The sequence below is a fragment of the Athene noctua genome, chromosome 15, assembly GCF_965140245.1.
Source record: "Athene noctua chromosome 15, bAthNoc1.hap1.1, whole genome shotgun sequence".
Lineage (NCBI taxonomy): Eukaryota > Metazoa > Chordata > Aves > Strigiformes > Strigidae > Athene > Athene noctua.
Window position 1 is genome coordinate 14,675,549 of NC_134051.1, and position 24,846 is coordinate 14,700,394.

Genomic DNA, 24,846 nt, shown 5'->3' on the forward strand with positions numbered 1-24,846 from the left:
CTAATTTAACATTAAACCAGGAGATAAAATCCAAATAAGTGTTTATCAGTCTCCGATGATAGATAGCAACAGCTACAATTATTCAACCACCTTCTAAAACTGAGATGCAGTGACTGAATTCTCACCCCCTAAGAGATGTATTTGTCAGCATTACCATAAATACCACCTGCAACTACACAGAACTACAGACTAATTATTTCATTCATAAGAACAATGTTTTATCACCTCCAATATCCTATTATATAACCTAGACTACCTCTAATTCCAGCTGTGTTAACATTTCTACTTAAACATTCCCAGCATTTATTGTGTCTATGCAATATAACCAGTCACTCCAGGCAGATACTTGACTGCCTACAGGTTTAGATCTTCCAAATGTCAAAAGTACAGGAACAACTGACAACTGCTTATGTTCCAACACCATTCAAACAGGTCCCAAACGTCTTTCTTCCATTTCACATCAAGCCTTTCCCGGAACACCCATGAGCCCTTGAGGACTGCAAGTAACGTAACCATCATATGGGCCATCCTTCCAATGAGATCTTTGGCTTCCTCAGCCAAAGTCCTCAGTATCAATACACTGCTTGGTTTAAATTAACAGTTAAGATTATTGCAGTCCTGATCTGTTAGACTGCCCTACTGCAGTCATGAAAGTATTCTCCCTCCGATTATTCGGACACTCCACCTCTCCACGCCAATGAAGATCATCCTGCTACAAGATTTCTGATTCTATTAATTGTACTATATTACATGGAAACATGTATTCCCACTTTGTACACTCAGGGGGAAAAAATGCCACACAATTAACGCTGAAGCTCCAAACCAATTAATTTATAAATATATAAATATATAAATAAATTTACCTACTGTTATCCCAGCAGTTTCTGAAGGACTAACAGATATGAGCAGAAAACACAATTCAATTCCAATATTAAATGTGAAAATTTTAAAATTGTAAAGAAGAATTCAATTCAGCTAAGCTTTCTACATGAAGATTTAACAAAATAAGGCAGTAGCCCGGAAGTAACAAGCATTCTTTTAAAAATAAATTTCTGTTCTTCTTAATAGACCGTCATATGCTTCCATTCACAAGAAAATTTGGAGACTAATGGTAAATACATTAAGGCATTTATTTCATCATCTGAACACTCAGAAGATTACTTACATCAGGGAGGGGACAATAGAACTGGTGTATGGTATGCATAACATCCAGCAGCATATTGTGCCCAATAACAAGCTTGCCCTGTGAAAAGAACATTAAATGTCAGTTACATTTCCAATCATGGCCATGGCAAGGGCACTGTGTGAAAAGCACCTATCCCAGATGCTAGCCAAGGGCAGCTGGGAACAACTACAAATCAAACCCCATTTGCTCCCTGCCTGCCCCACAGACTCCTCCATTCTCTCAGAGCAGCCACTTTTTTCCTCTACTCTCAACCACTTATCACAGCCTTCAGCAGCAGCTTCAAACGTTGAGAAGATGCACTAGAACAGCTACTTACAGCTTGGTTTCCAAATGTAATCTATTTAAGATTGAAGTCAAGTGATTTCTGAGCCCACTACCTTTTAATTTACAGCTTGTGCAACAACTCACAAGATATTCTTTACGGTTATAATATATGATAGTTATTAGGGGCATGATCTGGCTTCTTGGAGCACAGAACCTTTCATGCCAGATGTACAAGCAAGTTCCTTCCTGAAAAAGTACAAGAAATTTTTTAAACGTTAACTTTGATTGACTTGACATGACAACCTTTTCTGCTTCCTCGCATCCTCCACTTGTTAAACAATATGCATACATGTTTTCTTTCTACAAAGCAGGCCATAACAACTCTGTGAAAATAACTGGGCTGAAGGGGACAGATGGAAAACTATAGCCTCTTTTAACTATGAAGAAGTATAGAAGAGAACCAGATGACCTTCTCTGATTAAGCCTTTAACTGCCAGAAAAAAAAACAACAATCTTTGAGACAGTGAAAAAAAAAAGTCCTCTAAGAACACTAAGAAATTGGTATTGTTGTCTCGTATGGATAATGAGGTTGTTTGTATCATTAGTTTAAGAGCTTATTTAAGCTACCACATTAAACCATTGTAAAACATGAAGCAACATCAACTTAAAACAAAAGGAGAAGCCACTTTAACTTGTATTTCATCTTATCCTCAAAAATATAACAGCAAAAGAATTCTTTCTTTGAATTATTTTTTTTTCTTACAACCAAAGGTGCATTAAAAATCATGTTAACTTACAGAATTAGCAATGGCATGAACAACTCTGGAAAATCCTACTGCATCATTCAGTTCTTCCTGTAAGCAAAGATTCTGACATTAGTAAAACATAAATACAAATATTGTCAAAACTGTACCTGCAAACTGGCACACACACCAGTTTGGCTTGAACTGTTTCTCGGACATAACCAAGAACAGACCACAGAGGAAAGAGCAATGTTTGGAAGATAACCGAGGTCAAAGCAGGATGCTGCTGACAGAATTCCAGTTTTATATGTAGCTCTAGTCCACAGTAAAGTAAAAAAAAAAAAAAAAAAAAAAGTCACAAGCTATTGTGGTGGGTTGACCCTGACCAGAAGTCAAACACCCACTCTGCCTTTGCTCACTCCCCCTTCCCTGGGGACAGAGAGGACAAAAAAAATTAAAAGCTGCATGCACAAGCAAAGCAAAAAGGGGAATTTGTTCACCACTTCCCATCAGCAGGGACTCAGCATGCTTAAAGGTTTCTTGGGAATATTAACACCACAACTGTGAACATCCCCTCCCAACCTCTTGCCCACCACCAACTCAGCCTACTTGGTTTTGGGGGAGATTGGAAAAGAGAGAAAGCCTTGACACTGTGCAAACGCTGTTCAGCAGTAGCCAAAACTTGTATGCTATCAACACTGTTTTAGCCACAAATGCAAAGCACAGCAACCCATGGGCTGCTACAGAGAAAGTTAACTTCATCCTGACCAGACCAATACAGCTGTAGTCAGTTCATTGTCAATATACTATCAACAGTGCTCAACAGCTATCAGCCTGCTAACAGCTCAAGAAGACATTAAAATTAAGCTACATATTTTCAGCCATATTTTTTACCTACATTGTCATAAAATGCAACAGGTTGAATCCTGATTATTTCTGTTAAATCAGATAGCATTTTTATGCTAACATTGACACTGAGGAAGAAATATTCTTCACTACTTATACAAACAAAAATAAGAAGTATTATATAATATTGTATCTATGTAATATTGTAGTTGTATAATGTGAGTTACACATTTTAAACTGACTCAGATTGGTTTGGAGGGATCTGACTACAGCATCTATTTTAGTTTCACTGAATTTTTTGTAACATTTTTCTTTTTCAGGTCTAGGGAAGTAATTTCTGCCTTGCATTATCTGTGTTCAACCAGAAGTAAAATTCAGTAAAAACATTCACTGTTATTTTAATTCAGCTCAGAATGCCACAGTCAGAGTGAGTAATACACTTATAAAGATTGCTTCAGAAAAGTCTACTGTAGTAGCAAATTGTCCCTAATTTGCCTTTTGGAAAAAGATGTCACGTTAGTTGAGCTCTGTTAGACAGCCCTTCCCTCTTAACAGGCATTCTACATGCAAGTATTATTTACCCAACCCAAACTGACTTTATCTTGAAACACATAAGCACAAATCACAAGTATGATCAAAAATTCCCCCAATTCAAGTCTCTGACTTCCTGAAACTTGCGTCAGACTCACTAAGCAAAAATAACCAAGTCCCATAAACAATGATGAGGGTGCCTGAATATACCAGAGACAACATTCCAACTTGTTACTACAGTAGTCATATGCAGCATGTTTCCACCCAGAGAAGTCAGATGACATATTAATTGTACAGGACACTAACTCTGACAACCAAGAGCAAGCAAGTTCCATAACAGAGTACTACTCCAAGGACAGATTGTGAATCCAGATAACATGAAAACTTGCTTGAGAATTTCTGCAATATTTTTGCAATGACTGTTGTTATACAGCACTAACAAATACAATCACTGATGTTTCCTATTACTAGACCATGCCTCTCTGATAGAGCAGATTCATATAAGGAGGAATTCACTGCTCCAGAATATTGATTCAGTATGCTACAATTACTCCTTCTTTAAAGTTTTGTAGGGTGTCTTGCAATTCTTCTTGTTCTACTTCAAAGCCTAAAGTTATCTGATAGAATTTGGAGGATCAGTTTCAGACAACAGCCACAGCCAAACAAAAGGGAAACGCTACCAAACCAAATCACACAATTCTGCACAGCTGACTGAAACCACAGATTCTCCCCCCCCCTCTTTCACATAAACTAATGAAATGGAACTTATTTACCTGTTCTTTTGCCTGTTTCTGCTGTTCTCTTCTTTTTCGTTCCTCTTCATTTACCTTACTAATAGCAATGTATCTCTCCTTCTAAAATAAAAAAATGAATAATTGGAGGAATGACTCTGAGAAGTTCATATTTAAGACCACTACAAGTTTCTGTAAATTTACATTGTAAAGAAAATTAAGTCATACCTCAGCTGCTGTTACTTGGCAACATGACTGTCCCTACTGCAAGCACCACTACCATCTACTACCAAAAGCCTACTTTAGAAAGCTGTACTAGATTCATCCACCAAACCTAACTTTTACTAAATTCACTTTCTACTTCTGAGGAAAGGTTATCAGCATTTCCTTCTAAGTAGCAGATTTCAAATATCTTTTGAAGCAGAGATTTGTGCTGGGAAGTGAGGATGCAGCATGTGATGTAACTATTCTTCCTCTAAGATCAAGATCTACTTTTCACCAATACTGACTGTCAGATCCACTACATCTTAAAATACCTTTTAATACCCTTTTAAAAAAAATAATAATATTAAGCCACACAAATACATGCTTATACTTCATATGTTGGTCAGATTTAATGTTTAAAAACTAGTTCATTGTATTCCATTTAAAACATTTCACATTTTGCATAACAAAACTCAAGTTAGACGTAAAAGTTTGGGGATTTGGAAAGATTAAGTACAATTTCCTTTAAACAGAGCAAATTTTACAGGCAGTAACATGCCTAGTTACCTTATCTGACTCCAGAGTTTCAACATGGATACCTTTTGGATACCTACATCAAAACAAATGAGAATATAATTAGTTATTAATTTGGCATTTAGCATATTGAAACCACAACAGTGATTCAGTAATTTTATGTTTCATTATTACTAAGTCTTAAGTGCAAAAGAACTATTAAGAGTTCCTTTTAACTTTAAACTAATTGAAAATTTGAACCAATAGTCTAGTTAAATTGGCCTCCTTACATTACCTAACAATAATTATCACTAAAATGTATTTTCTTATGCAATTTCCTATCCTATTGTCATGAAACCTGTAACTTCTTATTTTAGCAATATCAAGCAAACATCATCTAGATGCTTCATCACAACCTAGAATCTCTGCTTTCAAGAAATCCAAAATCAAAACACTGATGAGAAAGCTCTAATTTACTTGCAGCCACAAGACAGCTTCTTTGGTGACGGCATGCCTTTAATAGGTCCCTCATTCTAGGATTTATAAACAACCCTGAACTTCCTGCTAACAGAAAGCTCTAATAGGAAATATTAATACAAATGTCATTACCTCTGCTACAGGGTTGCATCACTCCACCACAATCACATTTAATTACCAAAGTACTACCATACACAGAGCACCCAACTGATAGAAAGGTCAGAGAATATTGTCTTCCACTGCTTAAACAAGTAGAGATTACTCTAATCTTCCCATTCTAATAAACTCACCACAATTATATAACCACTGCAGAAGCAGTATGTTTCCTTTGTCCTCTGGCTACTACTAAATCTAGTACTAGAGAACACATATAAGAAAACTATTGTGTCCTCTCCACCCTGATTGCTCACACAATTTGGAACCTAGACCTCACTTTCAAGCTGCTTCATGTCACAGACCTTGGATGCATCAAACACTGTTGCACACAAAACACCACTTCACTAGAGAACGTGACCTGTGAAGAGTTGAGGATGCAAGGGCAATCAATATCCTCACTGTTTGCTGCTTTAATTATCTCCATGCTAACTTCACAATTTTGCCTTCTCTCGCCAATATACACACAGAGCACACACAGCTGCATACACATAAAACAACACAGCCAAATCTTAAAAAAATACAACTCATGAACACACTCTTCCATCCACTAAGAGAAAATGCATAAATAAGTGTCAAACATAATACTATGTGTTACTGGAAATCTACAGATATTCTATCGATATATTAAAAAATTCACACAGAAAAATTCTTGAAAACATCTTTTTTCAAATTAGTTCTTAAACCCACTTCTTGTGATTCCATTTTACAGAGAGCATCTTGATTTTATCCACTTCCAGTCTAAGTAAGAGTGCCATACTATTGCAACACTGAATTATCTAAGTGTGCATTTAAAAAAAAAAAACAAAACACTATTTCTACCTTTTTCCACATTTTACTAGTGCAGTCAGAACAATGAAAAAATCTCTACAGCCTTACAGTTTCTTCTAAGGCCTTAAGGGTTATATTTAGGCAAAAATAAGGGATAAAGTAATCCAAGAAAGAAGATAATTACTACTAGAACTAGGATTTTTACATCATCAGAAATGCTTATACTTGGCATCTGACAGAAAACTATAAACATACCAGTACCCTACTATAGAGCTAGTAGTTTTCCAAGCCAAGCCCACAATCTGTGAGAGCACATGCACTTTCAACTCACTAAAAACCTGTCAAGTCACATTTGTTAGTTAAATCTAGGCTATGATCTTTTATTCACAGATTTTAGATTAAGAGTGATAGAATAAATACTAAGCTTTAAAACATTCAGATGAATCACCACAAACCATTTTAATGCAATTTATCTCCACAACATAATAAAAGGCTTCTCTCAAAAGGGAAAAAGAAAGTCTAAATTCACCTCTGAGGTTAAGTAGATCAGATCTTACCCTGATTTCTTACCAGAAATACTAAAAATATGCAGTAAGGCAGTATTACCAGTAACTTACTTCCAACTCAAGGTCTGATAAATTAACTTCCTCTGAAATCTAAAAATCAAAAAGACAACTGTGTTACTAATACTCCTCTTACAAAAGCATTTCAAAGTAATAATGTTCAGTTAAAGCTGGCTCCGTGTTCATTTGGAAAAGGATTTTTAAAGCGTAAGTTACGGCTACCAGAACCTATAGGCTTGGAAGGGTTTTACTGAATTTTGTCATTCAGTTGCCAAGCTGTAAAGGCATTTACACCTTTCTGCACATTTATCCACATATCCTGTCATAAGCAAATAATCTGTAGTCATGATTACTGAACACAGATACAGTGATGTTACCTCACCCCCAGCGATACAATGTTCTAGCATTTCTAAATTCAATTTTTAAATTATTTTTTAATTAACTGTACTCTACTTCGGGAAGGAGACCCACTAAAACCAGTTTCAATACACAGTGTCAACTATGGATAACTTATAGCTCAATAGATTTGAGAAATGTGTTTATAAAATGCGTATCCAATGCTTATGAAGCACTTCAGCAAAGTAAAAGGGTGTTCACATATGCAAGACACTTCTTGGCTACGCTTAAGTATGTTGTCACTACATGCAGAAGTTATGGCTCATAAAACAAAGTATGACATCCATATAAATTACCACGTTGTCTCAACTTTCAGAGATTAGTCAAACAAATTCTGCTACACTTAACCCAAGTAAAGATATTATTCTTCCTTGTCACTCCCCTAATTCTATATGGCCAAAATAAATAAGTTTTTTAGAAGATATGTAACTTCAGAAACTGACCCCGTACATGGCTCCAGTTCCAAACTTTCGTTTTCTTCATTCTTTAATAAGTCTTCTATCTGTTCCCTGGAAGAAACAGATTATTTGCTTCTATAGTTACTGCTTTCTCTTTATGATGTTTACAGCTTCATAACAAAACAAGAATTATTTCACAACTAGTGAACTAATAAGAATAGCTTCAACATATGAACATGTCACTATCGCTTTATGTTTTAGTTTCAACAACATCAGAGGATATCGAACAATTTTACTTACACTACTTTCTCAATGAATTTTTTCTGATCTTCAGGAATTGTTACAGGACACTTTGTGGCATTAGGAGAAATGTATGACAGAGATCCCACACCATTGGCCTGAGAACGTTTTTCATCATACTGTTCCCTTAGCTGTCTTTCTTCTTCCTGATTTAAATATGGAATCCCTTGAAAATAAAATTTTTTTAAAAAAATTAAATACATTTAAAAGTTTATCATGATTAAATACAAATTAGGGATGTACGATTCAGCAAAGTCTTATTACTAACCAAGCATCTGCCGGTGTTACACCCCTAAAGGCTCAAAAGACATCCTTCTCTTTCAGTCGTCTGTTCTAGACCCCATTGTTCATCTGTGTCTATACAGGCTTCCTTCTAGCACATGCCAGATTAGCTGGTACCACTGAACTCTAAGAGCTGTATGCCTTATCTGCACAAGGCAGGAGCCTGAGGACTGCAGCACTGTAAATCACAGTCACAAAAATATTTAGCACTCCCCATTTGCTATCTGCATCACTTTAATAACAGACTGCAGCAGCACCTATTACAATGCACTGATACCTTTTTCTAAAATATTGCTATGATCCATTACGCTGCTACATAACTTGCGACTATTTGTTTAGCCACCAAACAAAAATAAACAACCAAGCACTTATCTAAACAGGAATTCTATTCTGTTGAATCTATACAGTGAATTTTTGGAAAGGCAGTAACTATCGGCACAATTGTAGATGGGATAAGAATAATTCAGAGAACTTAATTACGTATTAAAAGTGGATTATGAATGGCTGCCTTTTTTTTTTTTCAGAAAATTAAGAAAGGTGTCATGATAAATTTTGCAGATATCGAAAGAAAGAACACACTAAAATAACTCACCATTGCGAAAAACTTTATTAAAATCAAATCCTTGGTTTGCTAAAAAATCTATACTTGAACTCTGTAACAAAAGAAAATAGCTTACAATTGGCAAGAGCATCTGTGGCATAAAAAGATCAATTCAGTTGGTTTTCACTTTAAGAAATTATACTAAGTCCAAAGTCAAGAGCAACTAAGCTTGTGACCCTAAAGAAGCCACACAGAGTTTAGGCTATGCTACTTTAGTTATTTATTTTCAACTTCCATAAAGTACAAGAACAATAAATACACTGAAGGTATAAAGATGAAAGAACAAGCTATGTGGAGAGAGGAAACTAAAGAAAGCAAAGTGTGGTTCAGAAGAACAAATCCGAGACCAGAAAAATGCTGGCAATAGCCTGGGAAGCAGTGAAAGCAAGATAAGCAGATGGAAATAAAGGATCAAACAGAAAAAGCAAGGGAGCAGGAAGTCAGACAAGAAAGGAAAAAAAAAAACCAAACAGAATCAACTTGCCAGGTTTGGAACATTATCTCCAATTCCAGAAACCACACAATGTAATGTATAACAAGATTTAAAAACTGAAGTCAAAGACCCTTTGACTTTGACTAAATTCCCTTAAAGCTCATTTTTAGAGATTGCTCTCAACTGACACTTATTTCTTTTATAAGGAAAAAAAAAACCAAAAAACAGAAACTTATGTTCTTCTGCCTTTTAAGCTGTTAAAAGAACAAACCACTTCTCCCTCTACAAGGATGTAGTTTCCTGGAAATATTTTTTAGAAGTTTGCTGCGGGTATACCTTAACCAAACAAAATCAAACTTGTTTTTCTACTAACCTGACAGACAAACTTGACATCTGGTGAACTTCTGTTAAAGGGTTTTGGAAAAATATAGAAATTAAATGACTTCATTATATACCTGTGGAAAAGATGAGTTGCCTGTCAATACATCTTATCAATACCACTTCAGAAATTTCTCAATTAAGAAAACAAGGAATAGGAAAAAGAGTAACGTACTTTTCTTCTGTGTGATCATATTTAAAAGTGCAAAGGCCAAACTGAAAGAGCAAAAAATCCATGGAATGCTGGAAAGGAAAGGAAAACTTTGCATGAGAATAAAAATCGTACATATTTAAAGATAACCATGATGCATCCACAATAAATATGATTTCTCTCCATTTCCAAATTAAGCAAACCTGAATCTTCTTTACCAATGTTTTCTCTGTTGGTAATTTTTAAATAAATACATCAGAGTTTTTTAACTAGCTTTCATCCCCATTTAATCATCTCACTAGTGCCCAAAGATGGTTTGTAGTATGCACTTTCATTCCTTAAACAGACAAGAAATGAGGGAAGTCCCATCTCTCCACCTGTTGCTCACACACAAGACACTGCATCTAAAGCAGCTGTCAGTCTCCTTCTCAACATTCATTTATATTCCCCATAGGGTCGGAGCAGGCTGTGATGGACACGAGCTGTATCTAGTTTTCAAATACAAGTAATAATACATTTAATATTCTTCTAAACCACGCAGCTAACAGTGGAAAATGTGATAGATGTACTAGCATAATCACTAAGCGCTTTATCATCACATCCTCTAGTATTTCACAATTGTTGGATCAATATTGGAAAGGTTTTTAACACCACTGCAAGTGTACAAGGAAATAAAGCAGCATTGTAGTCTCACTGAGAGACTCATTGCTCTGAGGGCCAAACACCCATTTTAAACACAAAGAACACATAGGATTATTCAATTCTATCATAGGAAAAAAATAACAGGTGGCAAGAGGACATTTAAAATTAGTCCTCTTATCCTTGACTACAAAGATCAAAAATATCAATAATCAAGTTAATTTCTTAGCTGGTAAGAGTTAAGTTTTAAGAAGGTGACAACCAAGAATTTGAGGCTGGCTTCTGATACACCAGACCTCTAACAATGAGCACGAGACTGACCATGCTTGTAGAGCCTGAACTGCCAACTACCCTGAAGCAGTCAAAGGCTCATACTCAGCCAGATGAACAGAATACAGCATCCTTTGGCTTCCTGGATGCTCTTCAGAGACTGGTCTCTACTTTCATTGTCTCCTTTAGTGTTTGGAGGTTTGGCTTTTCTGGGTTTTTTTTGGGGGGTGGGGGTATTTTTAGCTACAGTCTCAAGTTTTTGCCATTTGTTGTTCTCGTTTCTCAGTAGAAGCACTAACCAGTACTTCCCTCATCCTACAGCATCTCTTAACAGAACGTTAGTAAACAGCATTTATCGACTCCTTGGACACTTCAGGAAACAGCATGTGCTGAGATACTTAGCATTTCTCTTTTCTGATTCCTTTCTCTTATGGGGAAAAAAAAAAACCTCGAACACAAAACCCACAACCCAAAACACCACAGTTTTGACCTTTTAACCCTCACACATGATATGCTGTTTCCTGTGGTGATCTGGCCAGTTTTCAAAATTCTTTCCACCCTCTACGACTTTGTGTATGTGTTGCAGAGAGGCAGAGGTGGCTGCTGGCATTTTGTTTAGGGACAGTACATGCTGGCAGGGGGATGTAGTTTGGGAAGGACCCTAGTCCTGACACAGTTTCTCTATCACTGAATTTCTCTTGCCCAGTTCCCCTCTGAATTGATAAATTTTAACACTCTCAACATCCTTTAACAAGTTCTACACATCTAACTCTTGTTTGAGGAATCATGTCTGTCTGCTCTGATCATGACTTCTGCAAGTTTAATGCAACACTCCCCAATTCTTGTGTTAGTACAGACAATGAGAAAAGCAATCCCCATGTGCTCTACATAACTCAATTTTACAAATGTCTCTCATATTTCCCTACACTGTCTTTATTCTCAACTAAGGAGTTCTAACCTTTTTCCAGCATCTTCATTACAGTCAAGGTAAACACTTTACCTTTTTAAGCTTCTGGTACCTTTCTTCTGGAGTGTCAAAGCCATTGGTTAATGCACTAACAGAAGGCCCATCACTGATCCCTGAAAAAGCAGAACATATTTTGCATTGGGTAAGCTTTCAAAATTAGCCACAGCAACAAAATGCAACAACTGGTAATTTAAGAAAAATATTTTCACTTAAGGTACATGTGAAGTTGAGAAAGATTTTCTAAGCATGCATGTTACCGTAAAAGCCACCCATTTTAATGGTAGTGTTCTATCAGTAAAGCTCTGCTGCTCTGGTTCCTACTCAGTGTGATAGTAACGTGAAAAGATCTACTAGTAACAAAGTTGGTGGGTCTTTAGAACACAATGCAGGACCAAAGTCAAACTAAAAGTGTGAAGAGTGCTGTCCATAGATTTACTGAATTAGTCACCCTAAACAATACATAACAACCACCATATTTCTATAAGCACCACATCTAACAAAACCAAACCTCGATCACATTTATGTTTCATGGTTGACTGAGCTCTGTATCCCAAAGCTAAAACACAAGGTATCTCTCTGATGCACAGACCCTCTCGGTTTTACAAACAGTTCTTAACTGCTGTCTTTCCTTTTCCAAACACTTGCAAGGCCTCCCTTATTTATTCTAATCTCTTTCTTTGATGACACATGAAATCATCTTTTTTTTTTCCTAGGCTGCAGCTGAAAATCAATTAACATGTTAAAAGATTACTGTGGGCAGGGAAAAGCAGCATGACTATGACGTATCGTTATTTGATCAAAACCTTTCTATCGCACATATAATAAGTGGTTTCATCATTTTGTGGTGGTCTTAGCTATAGCTTTTTCAAACCAACACTAATACACGTTACAACTCGGGCACCTGGGACCCTGCAGAGGCACCGCTAACAGTCCCCAATCACAAAACAGGTGCGACTGTACCTGAAAACTCCCCATCAATGGCCAGGAAGTCCGACTCCTCAATAGCTTCATATACTTTGTTTAGGTTATCCTTAAAATCTGCGGGTAAAGGGGTAAAACACACCTGAGACTACTAACGACTGCCTACAGCAGCTCGCCACCCCTCCGGCGGGCAGAGCACCTGCCAGCGAGCCCAGGGCCGGGGCCGGTGGTGCCGGCAGGGCCTGCAGCCCCGGGGCCCGCCCGCCGCGCCCTCAGCCGCGCCCGCCCGCCGCGCCTCCCCCCTCAGGGCTGCCCCTCCCGGCGAGGGGAGGCGCGGGGACCCCCTTCGCCCCTGCGGGAGAGGCCGAGGCCGGACCCCGCCGCCCCCCCCAGGGAAGGGAAGCCAAGCCGGGCCGTCCTCTGCGCCGCCGGCTCGGAGCCCCCCGCCGCGACCCGAGCAGGGCGCGAAGGGGCGGCAGGTCACTCACTGCTCCTGATCACCTCCATCCCGCGCCCGCCCGGCCGGAGCTCGGCCCGGCCCGGCGCCGCCCGCAGCCTCCGCCGAGCGCTTCCGGAAACCGCCCCGCGCACGTGAGCGCCCACGTGAGCGCCCGGAGGCTGCGGGCACGGCCGCCGCCATTTTCTGCCGGGGCGGCGCCCGCCGGCCCCGCGTCTCCCCGCCTACCGGCTGCGGGTTCCCACGCTCGGCCCCGGGCCCGCCCGGGCGTGCCGGCCGGGGAAGCGCGCCCGGAGGGGAGGGCTGGCCGCCCGCGGGCCGTTAGGCCTGGCAGGTGCCCCTCAGCCGCCGGCCGCGCCCTGCGGCGGCGGGGAGGAGGAAGGCCCTGCCAGCCGCTGCGGAGCGGAGAGCTATAAAAGGGCTGCCACCAGCAAGGGCGTCCCAAAACAGTTCTGTGGGGTGTTTTGAAATGTCACGGATGTTGGAAAACGCGGCCTTTTGCCTTTCGGGCTGGAAAGGCAGAACTGGCCCCGGCAGGACAAAAGGGATGGGGATTTGCTGAGGAGATGCCAGGAGGACGGTGGGGAAGTACTGGTGATCGTGTCTTAATGATGAAAAGCCTGGAGGAACTGGTGGGCTTGAAGTTGGAAGCGTTTGTCCTCCTGTTAAAATGAAAAAACCAGCACTTTCACACGTCATCGTAGAATAATGCTTTTGTATACATCAAAGTTCTATAAACTAGAACAAAAAGGCCGCACTTCCACGTCATGTAAGTCTGCAGCACAGACTGTATCAAACATCAAAAGCGACTACGTTGCTTTTGTATAGATCAAAACTCAATGCCCAGCAGGATGTCCCCACACCGGCTCAGTGGAAGGAAACAACTGCCCGAGACACAAGGTGTTCCACAAGCACAGAAATTGTGGGTAAGGACAGTATGCAGTTTAGTGCATGTGCTGCAGGCTTAGAGTTCACGCAGAAGATGAATATTTTACAGAATTCCAGCAGAATTAAATGAAAAATTCTCCATAAGTTGGGAGGTAATTTCAGCATAGAGTAGAAGATCCAGAATTATGCAGGACTCTAAAAAGCTTTGAAAGATTCTTCAGGATGGAAGTTTTGCCTTTTCAGTATAAGCAATTTATTCTACGTGCACTCCTTGCAAATTATCTGTAAGATTAAATGGTGCTCAGTAAGAGGTTCGTTACAATAGTAGACATTTTTCTATTTTTCAGTAAGTTGGCTGAAGCCTACAATTTTCATCTTACTCCTCTAATTTTTAAGAAATGCGCCTGCAGTTTCTAGTTAAAGCGCTCGTGGCACTTTGATGGCCGTTTCAAAAAACTGACATTTTTCCCCAAGTAGCTGTCAAAGCCAGAAACTTGTTGGTCCGTTCACCTACAAAGTAAAGCTAAACTCAGGTAGAAGTGTAAGATGCTGTAATAAAGTGCCGTTACTTAATCGGAAATGAAGTATTACGTGTTGAAGATTAGACATTTTCTACTTCAACATGTTACACATTTAGAAGGAAAATTTGAAACACTTACATGGTTTGGTGGGTTTGTTTTAGTTATTAAAGTTACCTCGTTATTAAAAAAAAGTTATTTTTAACTTGGAGAAAAAAATATAAAGAACTTAAAATAGCAGGACTAAACCAGCACAATTATAGTTAGTACTGACCCTGGTGATAGTAGCTTCAAAAATATTTCTGTGGTGCAATAATTACACTATGAGTTAATATAGTTTTATCTTGGATATAGTATTGCATGCTCTTATTCTGGTGCCATCATCTTGGAAATCTGCTGTGCATGTAGGAAACAAAGTTTTTACAATAACAGCCAAGTACTCTGCTGAATTAGGACAATTATCCATCTCAACCAATTTCTGCCTAGTTGACAGCAGTCAGAACCACTATTTGATATTAGTCATCTTTTCTCTTTGAAGGTCTAATGTCCAGTTAATCCCCTTTGGTTTACTTTTGTGTTGGTTTATTTGGTAGGGTTTTTTTAACTGCTGGATTACTTCTGTTTGCATTGCTAGTGTCCCAAACTGCACAAGTAAAGCTTGAATAGATGAGAGGAATCTCCCTTTTGCTTTCTGAGAAGATCTGGTTTGGAGAAAAATATAATTTTTGATGGTGCAGCTGATTGCCCAGGTGCCTCATTCTCTGGCTTTGTTCCTCTTTAGGAATAGTCTGATATTTACTGTCATCCTGTATATAATATATTGCAATAAAAATGAATTGCTATTATGTGCTAAGAAGAATTTAGAACTCTCATTATACTTATTCAAGTTTTAATCCCCATTATTGTGTAGTTTTCCTTAATTAGTTTTCTGCCTTTAGTTGTGTATGTCAAGAAGTGTTTCATAGGGCATACATCTTCACTTTTGTTTAGTTTCAGAAGATGGCATATTTGCCTAATTAAGTACCTGCTTAGTTCTCTGCCATGGATACATTAAAGCAACTGCAGTTATGAATATGTAGTTTGTAATTAGAGTTCTTAAAATCTCTGGTTTTAGATGACATCAGAAGAGGTTGGCTGCTTTCCCAATTACTGGGTACTCTTGGGAGAGTGCAGTTCAAACAGCCAGTTACAGGACTACATTGCTTTTGTATACATCGAAGTTCTATAAACTAGAACAAAAAGGGTACACTTCCACATCATGTAAGTCTGCAGCACAGACTGTAGCAAACACTTTTGTATGTTCTGTTACTTTACTGAACATCAAATGTGAAGTTAAGTGAAAACACACCAAGAAGTAGTAAAAAAACTAGTTTCTAGAACAAGGCCTAAATATTCTGGGCCGCATTTTTGTGTACTAAGGTACATCTAGATTAACTTTTCTCTGATCTAAAAGAAGTTTAATACATTTATGCTAGCGTAGTTTCAGAATTTGCTGATTGAGACTTCTACAAATAAACATCACTTTGAGCTGGTTGGTAGATCTTTTCATAAAATAAGCCTTGGAAGCTAGTTTGTATGGACTTACCTGCATGTCCATGATTCTGTGATGCTAGAGGAGTTTTAACTTGTATTTGACTAAAGCTGAAAACCGCTTTGGAATCCATAGTCATTCCTACGATCCCTGAACATAGCTAGAATTTTGTCTTTTAAAAAAATCTTGAAATGGGATGTATGCTTAAGCATAAATGCCTGCTTATCCCATGTCGACAGAAAATTTGTCTGGTGCCTTTAATATATTACTTCAAAGGTGGGCAGCATTGGATTGTGATTGTTTTGGCACAAATGGATCTGAACAGTAATGCTGTGGTCCTGCTAAGGGAACTCCATGTGAGAATAAAGAAGCAGCAACTGTTAAATAAAACAACTAAATATGAAAGTGTGATATACAGATACTGGATCATTCCTTGAACAATTGACGGACTTTTCAGCTACATGTTTTTCTGTCCCGTAAGAAATCTGATTAGGATAGTTCTAAAGAAAACAAAATGAGACCTATGTATGTGTCGACACGGTAATAATTGTCCTCTGGAGCAATCTGGATAATATGAGAGAGGAAACAATGAGAGACTATTATTTTCTTTATTGAAATAGGCTGGAATAATTAAAAAGTTAATTATTTGGGTTTGGTAACTCAGATGTCATTTGAACTGGATTTGCGGCTTGTATCAAACTGGAACAAGATCTTTAAGAAAATGAGAGTGTTGCACAGAGTGAAAAAATACATCTCAAGAGTACTTTAAAAAATCACTCCATTTTCTTTGGACTCTAGTCAAAAAGAAATGTAGTAAGGGAACAGAGGCTGATATAAATAATTGCGAATGTGTGTATATATAGATAGACAGTGACGTGGTAAAAACAGTCCCCGTGTGAACCGACCTGGTGCAGTATGCGTTAGCACTGCAGTCAAACTGCCGTCTGAAAGTCAAATTTACTTCCGAGATTAGACCTCGAGACCTTGTCAAATAAACCTTGAACAAAGTGTCTGGGAAGGAAGATGAGCTGGGTTTGTAGACATTCCTTCAGCAAACGTAGCTCCATTCTCGTGAACACGGTGTATTAGAAAAGATCTGTGAGTGTAGTAGTGGTCCTGCCCGGTGATTTTAGCAGCTCTCAAGTGCAGCGCTTACAGATAAAAAGGAAGGGGGCTGCGCTAGTGCAGACCGTGCCGGTAGGCTGGCGGCTGCTGGGCCGGAGGCTGCGGCGGCCGCCACCCCTCGCCGCCCGCCCCCCTCGCTCTGGAGCCGCACGCCCCGGCCGAGGCGATGCTTCCCGTGAGGCGGCGGGACGAGCCGCGGGAGCTGCGCTAGGGCCGGGCCGGGCGGAAGCGGCGGGGGAGGCCGCTGAGCGCCGCGGAGCCGGCGGGTGGGTGAGTCGGGCCCGGGCCGGCTGCCTGCCCTCGGCCGGCGGGGCTGCCGCGGGGCCCTGCCCGGCGCTTGCCGCCCGGGGCGGCCGCGCGGGTTGGTGACGCCTCCGAGACGGGCCCTGCCTTGCCCGGGGGGGGCAGCCACCGTCCCGTCGCTGCAGGCCCGAGCCGCGGGTGCCGCGGGTGCGGTAGCAGCGCGGGGGGGAGGAGGCGGGAGGGAGCTAGAAAGCTTTCTGCTTCTGCCCCTCCTCTCCTTTGGTGCAGAGGCCGAGGGGTGAAGTATTTTTGCACCCGCAGAAGCCTTTGTTCCAGGAAAACTGGAAGAATGTTCTTAGGTGCAAAACCTTGTTTTTATTTTTCCTCTTGTAAGTGAAGTTTCGGGTTTGTCTTTTAGAAAACCAAGGATCTTTGCTTTGCTGGGAAAAGGCATGTTCGTAAGCGGTCTGAGGTTCCTAGTTGCACTGTGGGTTTGTATTTTCATACTGCTTGTAATTTTAAAATTTTTATTCTTTACCAACTTGCATGATTACCTCTTTGTCTGGATGAAAAGATAGTAATTCAGTAGTAAGCAGGAGCCACATGGTGGAGAGCATAAGGTATTTTGATTCTGTAGTGCCTGAGGCGAAAATTGTGTAGTTTTTGATCGCTTTTAACATATCGTGACTGGTAGGTAGGGGATCTGTGCTAGTGTTTTCCTTAAGAAACTAGATACGCACATCTGAGAGAGTACAGTACGATCATTGAGCAAAGAGGTTTATAGTTTTCATAAGCTTGGAACAATCTCAAACTCTTCTCATTTGTGCATTTTCTGAAATATTAGCAAAGAGTAATTACCAGTAAAGTTAACGGAGTTCAGTCCTTCACTGAGCTGGCAAGCAGATCAGTCCAGATCAGTCCTTTATAATTCTGAAGCATATGACTTTGTGGATCTAATTTCTACTTTTTTTCTTTTAAATATTGGCCAGCAATGTCTATCACTGACGGTTTTTAGTAATGTTTTTTCTATGTTATTCTTTCCAATATGCTTGGAAAGAATAGTAATACAATAAATTAGATCATTACGTTATACTGGTTTTGTATTCTCTGATGGAATTTTCTAATGATACTTCTTTTGATTGGTGTTTTACTAAAATCTTGATTAAAGATACTTTCAAAATCATCTGAATTACAGTGAGGTTTTTGTTTCACTTTCATGTGTTATGTAACACAGGAAAAGAAAATACAGGGAGATTGAGCTCACCATTTACATACAGAATCTGGTTTTGATTGTAGTTTGCAATTAATGCGTTTTGAAAACGTAGAAGACCATGTTTCATTCATTCTGGGGAGAGCTAAGTTAGTTTAAAAGTTTAAAACCATGAGAACAACAAATGAATTACAATGATAAATTATACTGCTTGCAATTCTAAAGTTCTGTAGTAACTTTTTTCTTAATGAGGTTTAACTTGCTTTGCAGAAGTAATGCCTTACCTGGTTTGAAAATCTGAGAGAGCTTTCTGTTTTCATAAGACATAAATGAAAATGGAAGAAGATGAGACTCTACAAGGTGAAACGGAGAGGGCAGAAGTTGAGACGCATGCTACTCCTGAGACCGCTCGGCGGGTATCAGTTAGTGAGTTCCTTTGCCACTGCTGTTATGACATTCTGGTCAATCCCACCACCCTGAACTGTGGGCACAGTTTCTGTAGACACTGCCTAGCCTTGTGGTGGGTATCGTCCAAGAAGAATGAATGCCCTGAATGCAGAGAAAAATGGGAAGGATTCCCCAAAGTCAACATCCTCCTCAGGTGACTGTACTACACCATTTTTTGATTTTTAAAACTACTGAAATTAGTTGTCTGGTTTTTTGAGTTTGCTGTAGATTTTCGTAGTTTATCGGTAATCTGAACTGTTGCAAGGACATTTAAATCCTGAAATCTTTCATGTTCTGCACTCGTACTGAACTGTTCGAGCACATTTTTCTGCATGGAACTGAGGGGTGGCTTGGGTTTGGTGTTTTTTTTTTTTTCCCCTCTTCTGAATTTTTTGGGTGATGGAGAGGAGGAATTCTTGTTTAGTATTGAGACACTTGTATCTTTTAATACAGCTGGTTGTTTCCTAATAATTCTGAGTTAGAATGATGTTTGATAATTGTGTAATTACTTCTGTAATAGGAATTATTTGTAGGAAGAAATGTGATCTTATTGCAGAACGAAGCCAGAAATACCAATTTGCTGTCTTGAATTACCCACAAGTTCTTGTCTTAATCTTAGGCTAATAATATTTTAATAAATATTTAATAAATAGGTGGTAGGATTGATAGTAAGCTTTTATGTTGTCTTTTGTTGAGCATTTTTGAATAATCAGGGCTTGCCAGTAGCACACACAATTCTAGTTTTATATAAACCCAAGGATTTTTTTTGTTTCTTAATGTCTTATTTTAACTTCCTATCTTTAAAAGCAAAGGAAAACGTTAGGAAGTAATTGATTTAAATTTAACTTTACAAAGTATTAATAACTAATGGTTTTTTGCTTTCAAAGATTACAGTCTTTACTAGAGGCTGGAAGACAGAAGCCCCAAAATCAGTCCTTTTTCTGAATGTTAAGCCTCAGTGGTTCTAGTACCATGACAAATATTTTTCCCAATAGGGATGTTATTGAAAAGCTATTTTCTGATGCCATTGAACAAAGAAAAGAAGATATTCAACAAAACAGTGATGTAGCACGCAGCTTAGCAACCTTCCAAAAATATGGGAATGACCAGATCCCTACAGTTCCGAACACAGGAAGAATTAATCCTCGAGGAGGAGGGTTTTTCTCAGGCGTTCTGACAGCTTTAACTTGTGTAGCAGTAAGTTTCATCTGATTGGTTTTCCATATTTACTTCATTAAGCATGCAATCAAATATACTTAAATTACATACACATGAAAAAGATCATCAGCACAGAAGAGACTTCAGCTGAGCAGACTAACAAATGTAGCATTCAGAGTTGTCTGTTGGGAACTACAATTGCAATATACAGCAAACGGAAGTTAGACAAATTGGGTGAAACTTCAAGATCCTTTCTTAAAACCTGAATATTCTAGGGCCCATAAAACAGATGATTCTACATGTCAAGCCCTTTAATGTGTGTTCACTTGTATCATTAATGTATTTGCTTTGCAGGTAAAGGATCTCTTTCTCTCTTTTTTTTTTCATCTACCTATAGGTAGTTCTACTTGGATATCACTGGAGTAGCAGAGAATTTGAAGAAGATCTTCTTGTCCACAAGCCTGTTGCTAAATGGACTGCTGAGGAAGTGATACTTTGGCTAGAGCAGCTGGGCCCGTGGGCTTCACATTATAAAGAAAGATTTTTACTGGAGAAGGTGAATGGAAGGTGAGAGGCCTAATTGTCAAGAACAGCTGACATTTGATCGGACTACTGGATAGCTTTCAGTAGGAATGGGCTATTGTGAAATGACCGTATTTCTTTCCATAGATTGTGGGAATATTCTATTGATGTATCAGAATAAAATTCAGGAGAAGTTTTAATACTTGTAGTTGAAAACTTTAGTACTAGATACTAAGCAAGCTAACAGAAAATTTTCTAAGAACTTTCTTAAATGCTGACAATGCAGACTGAAATGATACTGAAAGTAAAATTCTACTGTGTATTATCCACCTCTCCCACCTTTTCTTTCTTGTGAAAATAATCATATGCTATATGCATTGTTGCATTCCACCCAAGAGCTCTAGGTTTGATTTCAGGAGACCAGACTAGATCTGTGAAGTACTGAAGAACTGTGTCCAATAATAGCCAACAAGCTGATAAATTTGCATGCTGAAAGCAGGCAAGAGAAAACTTGAAAAGAAGGATATTTAAAACCCAGGCTCTGAGACGCAGTTGATTCAGAACACTTGATATGGAATGTAGTCCAAAAGGTGATACCTTCTATCAGTAGCTTATTGTTTCAGTGTGTAATTGCTAATTTGTTAGTCATACCTTTTTGGTGAAGAGGCAGTATTTACCTTCTGCATTCTTCTGCTTTTGTAGACTCCTTCTAACACTGACAGAGGAGGATTTCACAAAAGAGCCTTACAGTATAGAGAACAGTAACCATAGAAAAGCTATTGTGGCAGAACTGGAATGTGTGAAAACTTTAGGTGTTAAACCACCACAGAACCTTTGGGAATATAAGGTAAATTTTATATTAAATCTGTCATGTATATTAAGTATTTTTAAAATAATATCTTTAAAAGAAAATTATCTTAAAGCCAGGAGAAGCGTTGGGGAAGTAGAATTACCCTTGTAAAAACTTCTCAGTTCAATGAACTGTTGTATTTGAAAAATGATCCTTTGAAAAATGACTGTCAGAAAAATCTAAGAATTGGCATGTCTCTTTCATTTTACTATTTCATTGTTGGAAACTTGATAATTTGATACCTTTCAGGCAGTAAATCCAGGAAAATCACTCTTTCTTCTCTATGCACTGAAGAGTTCTCCAAGGCTCAGTATGTTATACCTTTATTTGTTTGATTATGCAGAAGCTTTCCTACCTTTCATCCACACAATTTGCCCTATGCAAGAAGATTTGTATGAAGATACTCTCACAAAACTACTAGTAAGTGTTCAAAACATTAAATGTGCTACTTACTTTAGTTATAAGCATTTTAAGACTGGCAGCATAAGAATACAATATAATTATTCACCATTTCATTTCTTTACAACTTTTTAAAAAGAATAAAACTATAAAAGAAGTGGTTTCTTGATTTTTATTGTATGTGATCCCCAGAGCTGGGACCATTACCTTTTATTAAGATTGATTTAAGGCTTTTGATACTTTAAATCTGTGAAACAGATTTTTTTTTTTTTGAAGTTCACATGACCATAGAAAGGCTGTTCATTCAAAATACCTGTATCTTAACAAATGGCATTATAAGGTCTGGCTGTCTGTGATGTTTTATTCTAATCTAATGGAAATTACTGGGTATAATGGAAATTATACTGGTATGTGGAAATTACTGGTATTATCTACCAGAAAGTATAGTAAAGATAAAATTGCTGCTTTCAATGTATGAAAAAACACTTTTTCAATAAAAGAGTAGTGGAAATAAGTCAGTATTGTGTCTGATTAATAGGAAAATTGATTCACAGTCTTTTTATCCTTATTTACAGGACCTTAAAGATCCTTCTTGGAAACAGTGGAGAGAATTCATTGTGAAGTATTTATTTTTGCCATACCAGTTGATAGCTGAATTTGCTTGGGATTGGCTGGATGTGCACTACTGGACATCAAGATTTATAATTGTAAATGCCATGTTGCTCTCTGTTCTGGAATTGTTCTCCTTTTGGAGGCTCTGGTCAAGAAGAGAATTGAAGTAAGTCTTCTGGAGCTTCTTGAAGGGGATAGGAAGTACATGGCCTTATAAATAGAAAGTAACAGTCTTGCTATTTCACAGTTGATCACAGAAATGACAGTGTCTAACCACAACTCTGAGGTTAATAAGAACATGTGAATCTGAACCTGCACATACACTGTACTCACTCTTTAATATCTTTATTTCTGTGAGTACTTGAAAGGGTTTCTTACAGCTGGTTTTACTGATCAGATGTACCAAATGTAGTAACAGAAATAAGCATGTTCTTAACCATCGGATAAATGTTAACTTTTACCTTGAGAATTGCCCTTTATGATAACGGGTATTAGCTGTCAGCTGAGAACTGAATACGTAAGAATTTTGTCATTACATTCTTACAATATAGTTATTAAAGGGTGAGTCTTCAGGATCATAAATAAGTTTAGTTACACTAATATTATTTCTGATAGGTGATCAGAATTGCTGTTTCCAGTTACTGTTTTACTTTTAATTCAAGCATATTGATATTACTTTATAATTGCTGTGATCTTTTATTTATAGTTTTTAAAACTTACATAGGATAAATTCTTGTGTTGGTGTGCTGGGTTTTCACTGTCTCTGCAGCAGCTAGGGGGCAGAACCTGATCAAGGGAGAGCAGGGGATCCGGAAATAATCTGTGAGGAATGGGGAGTTTGAGCACTTAACTTGCTGTGCTTTGTGGTCTGAATAAATTGACTTGACTTAATGTTCTTCATCTAAAATCTAGTATTACTGTATTTTAAGAAAGTTTTTCCGGAGTGCAAAATGATGTTTTACAGGTACCTGAGTAACTACTAAACAATTTGAGGATGCAGCACATAGTAGCTTTTCGTAGAATGGGTAAAAACAAAACGGAAATTTCCTCTAAGCCTCTCCCTTTCCTTTTTCACAGGACTATTCCTCAAAGAATGTGGAGGCATTTCTGGAAAGTCTCAACCCAGGGTCTTTTTGTTGCCATTTTTTGGCCTTTTATTCCTCAGTTTGTTTGCAATTGTTTGTTTTACTGGGCCTTGTACTTTAACCCAATTATAAACATTGATCTTGTCGTTAAAGAAGTAAGACGTTTGGAAACACAAGTGCAGTGACTGGCATTGGAACTTTTTGAGCTGTTTAGCTTCTAAAAATGGACATTTTGAAATAAGCTTTGCTTTTCTTCTTCATATATGTGGGAGTGAAAGTGGTGGATTATGTTACCTTAAACAAACAAAAAAGCCTTAAGGTAAGTTACTCTTGAACCAGCTGATTCCAATTCTGAGCATGGGCTTTATTATATGAAAGGAATTTTCTATTAAAAAAAACCCAAACCCACCACTAAAAACATTCCTGAGCTAGCAATGTCAAACTCACACAGTCATATCACCCTATTTTTGAACAAATCAAACTTACCTATTCTGTCTTGAGCATTCTGGTTATTTTCAAGCCTGCCTTAAAAATAGTATCTTCTGAACATCTGCAGTGATGATTTTTTTTTTTAAAAAAAAAACCCAACTTAGCAATGTGTTCCTCAACTGAAGTTTGCCAAAGGAAAGATCTTCCTGGATAGGCTTGATACTGAAAATACTTCAGTGTTTCCAGTCTACTTTACATGTAAAGAAGTGGTTGTCAAATACACAGTCTCACAGGAGAGTTTGTTCTAAAATTCCTGCTGTTGAAGGCGCAAAGACTGCTTGAGTTTTCTTGTCTTTTGGAAAATGTAGTGATTGCTGTTTAAATTTTTTTTATTCAGATCAGTTAGACTTCATCAATAGCTTCTGTAATGTGCTCCTCTTGAAGTCTGTTGCTAATTCTTAAATTCAAGATTATCTCTCAAAAAGGATTATTTTGGAAAAGTGACCTGACACTGTAATTACATCTTGCTGCAATATAATGTGTGTATCTAGATCTGTAAGCGAATATTGACTAGAAAATTATTTTGTGTAAATGGGATTGCCATTTGTTAATGTATGGTTTTTGACTGAAGCAAAAGTTAGATTTTTCAGGAGC

The 24,846-nt window shown here is 38.4% G+C and overlaps 2 protein-coding genes across 18 annotated transcripts in view; one reads left to right on the top strand and one right to left on the bottom strand.

Moving 5' to 3' along the window:
- The window catches only part of PARN (poly(A)-specific ribonuclease), a 63,051-nt gene extending 49,754 nt beyond the window's left edge, over positions 1-13,297 (bottom strand). For 2 of the 5 annotated variants that reach the window (XM_074918886.1, XM_074918883.1), the window contains exons 1-13: positions 13,207-13,297; positions 12,758-12,835; positions 11,831-11,910; positions 9,946-10,013; positions 9,766-9,847; positions 8,951-9,011; positions 8,077-8,242; positions 7,822-7,887; positions 7,037-7,075; positions 5,073-5,115; positions 4,344-4,424; positions 2,248-2,304; positions 1,166-1,243 (exon numbers count right to left, since the gene is read on the bottom strand). In XM_074918886.1, coding sequence (XP_074774987.1) covers positions 1,166-1,243; positions 2,248-2,304; positions 4,344-4,424; positions 5,073-5,115; positions 7,037-7,075; positions 7,822-7,887; positions 8,077-8,242; positions 8,951-9,011; positions 9,766-9,847; positions 9,946-10,013; positions 11,831-11,910; positions 12,758-12,835; positions 13,207-13,225 — 918 coding nt within the window. In that variant the 5' untranslated portion in view covers positions 13,226-13,297. The remainder of the gene's footprint in view (positions 1-1,165; positions 1,244-2,247; positions 2,305-4,343; positions 4,425-5,072; positions 5,116-7,036; positions 7,076-7,821; positions 7,888-8,076; positions 8,243-8,950; positions 9,012-9,765; positions 9,848-9,945; positions 10,014-11,830; positions 11,911-12,757; positions 12,836-13,206) is intronic. The other 3 variants (XM_074918885.1, XM_074918888.1, XM_074918887.1) reach the window with 3 other exon arrangements.
- Positions 13,298-17,116: 3,819 nt separating this feature from the next.
- BFAR (bifunctional apoptosis regulator) lies at positions 17,117-24,806 on the top strand. Of its 13 annotated transcripts, none has more exons than XM_074919743.1 (9): positions 17,117-17,144; positions 17,899-17,971; positions 18,961-19,291; positions 20,133-20,334; positions 20,693-20,862; positions 21,520-21,664; positions 21,917-22,087; positions 22,642-22,844; positions 23,756-24,806. In XM_074919743.1, the coding sequence occupies exons 3-9, from the start codon at positions 19,020-19,022 to the stop codon at positions 23,946-23,948; spliced, it is 1,356 nt and encodes a 451-aa protein (XP_074775844.1). In that variant the 5' UTR covers positions 17,117-17,144; positions 17,899-17,971; positions 18,961-19,019; the 3' UTR covers positions 23,949-24,806. The 13 variants fall into 13 exon arrangements, with proteins under 13 accessions (XP_074775844.1, XP_074775843.1, XP_074775850.1 ...); XM_074919742.1 differs by lacking the exon at positions 17,117-17,144 and adding an exon at positions 17,432-17,507; XM_074919749.1 differs by lacking the exon at positions 17,117-17,144 and adding an exon at positions 17,432-17,507 and having other exon boundaries at positions 19,014-19,291.
- The last annotated feature ends 40 nt before the right edge of the window (positions 24,807-24,846 follow it).

Bases quoted from the DNA above. Each gene is read 5' to 3' on its own strand.
- BFAR (XM_074919743.1), top strand. From the start codon at position 19,020: ATGAAAATGGAAGAAGATGAGACTCTACAAGGTGAAACGGAGAGGGCA. The intron at 19,292-20,132 runs GTGACTGTACTA...TTTTCCCAATAG, and splicing joins AAAGTCAACATCCTCCTCAG to GGATGTTATTGAAAAGCTAT. The intron at 21,665-21,916 runs GTAAATTTTATA...GATACCTTTCAG, and splicing joins AGAACCTTTGGGAATATAAG to GCAGTAAATCCAGGAAAATC.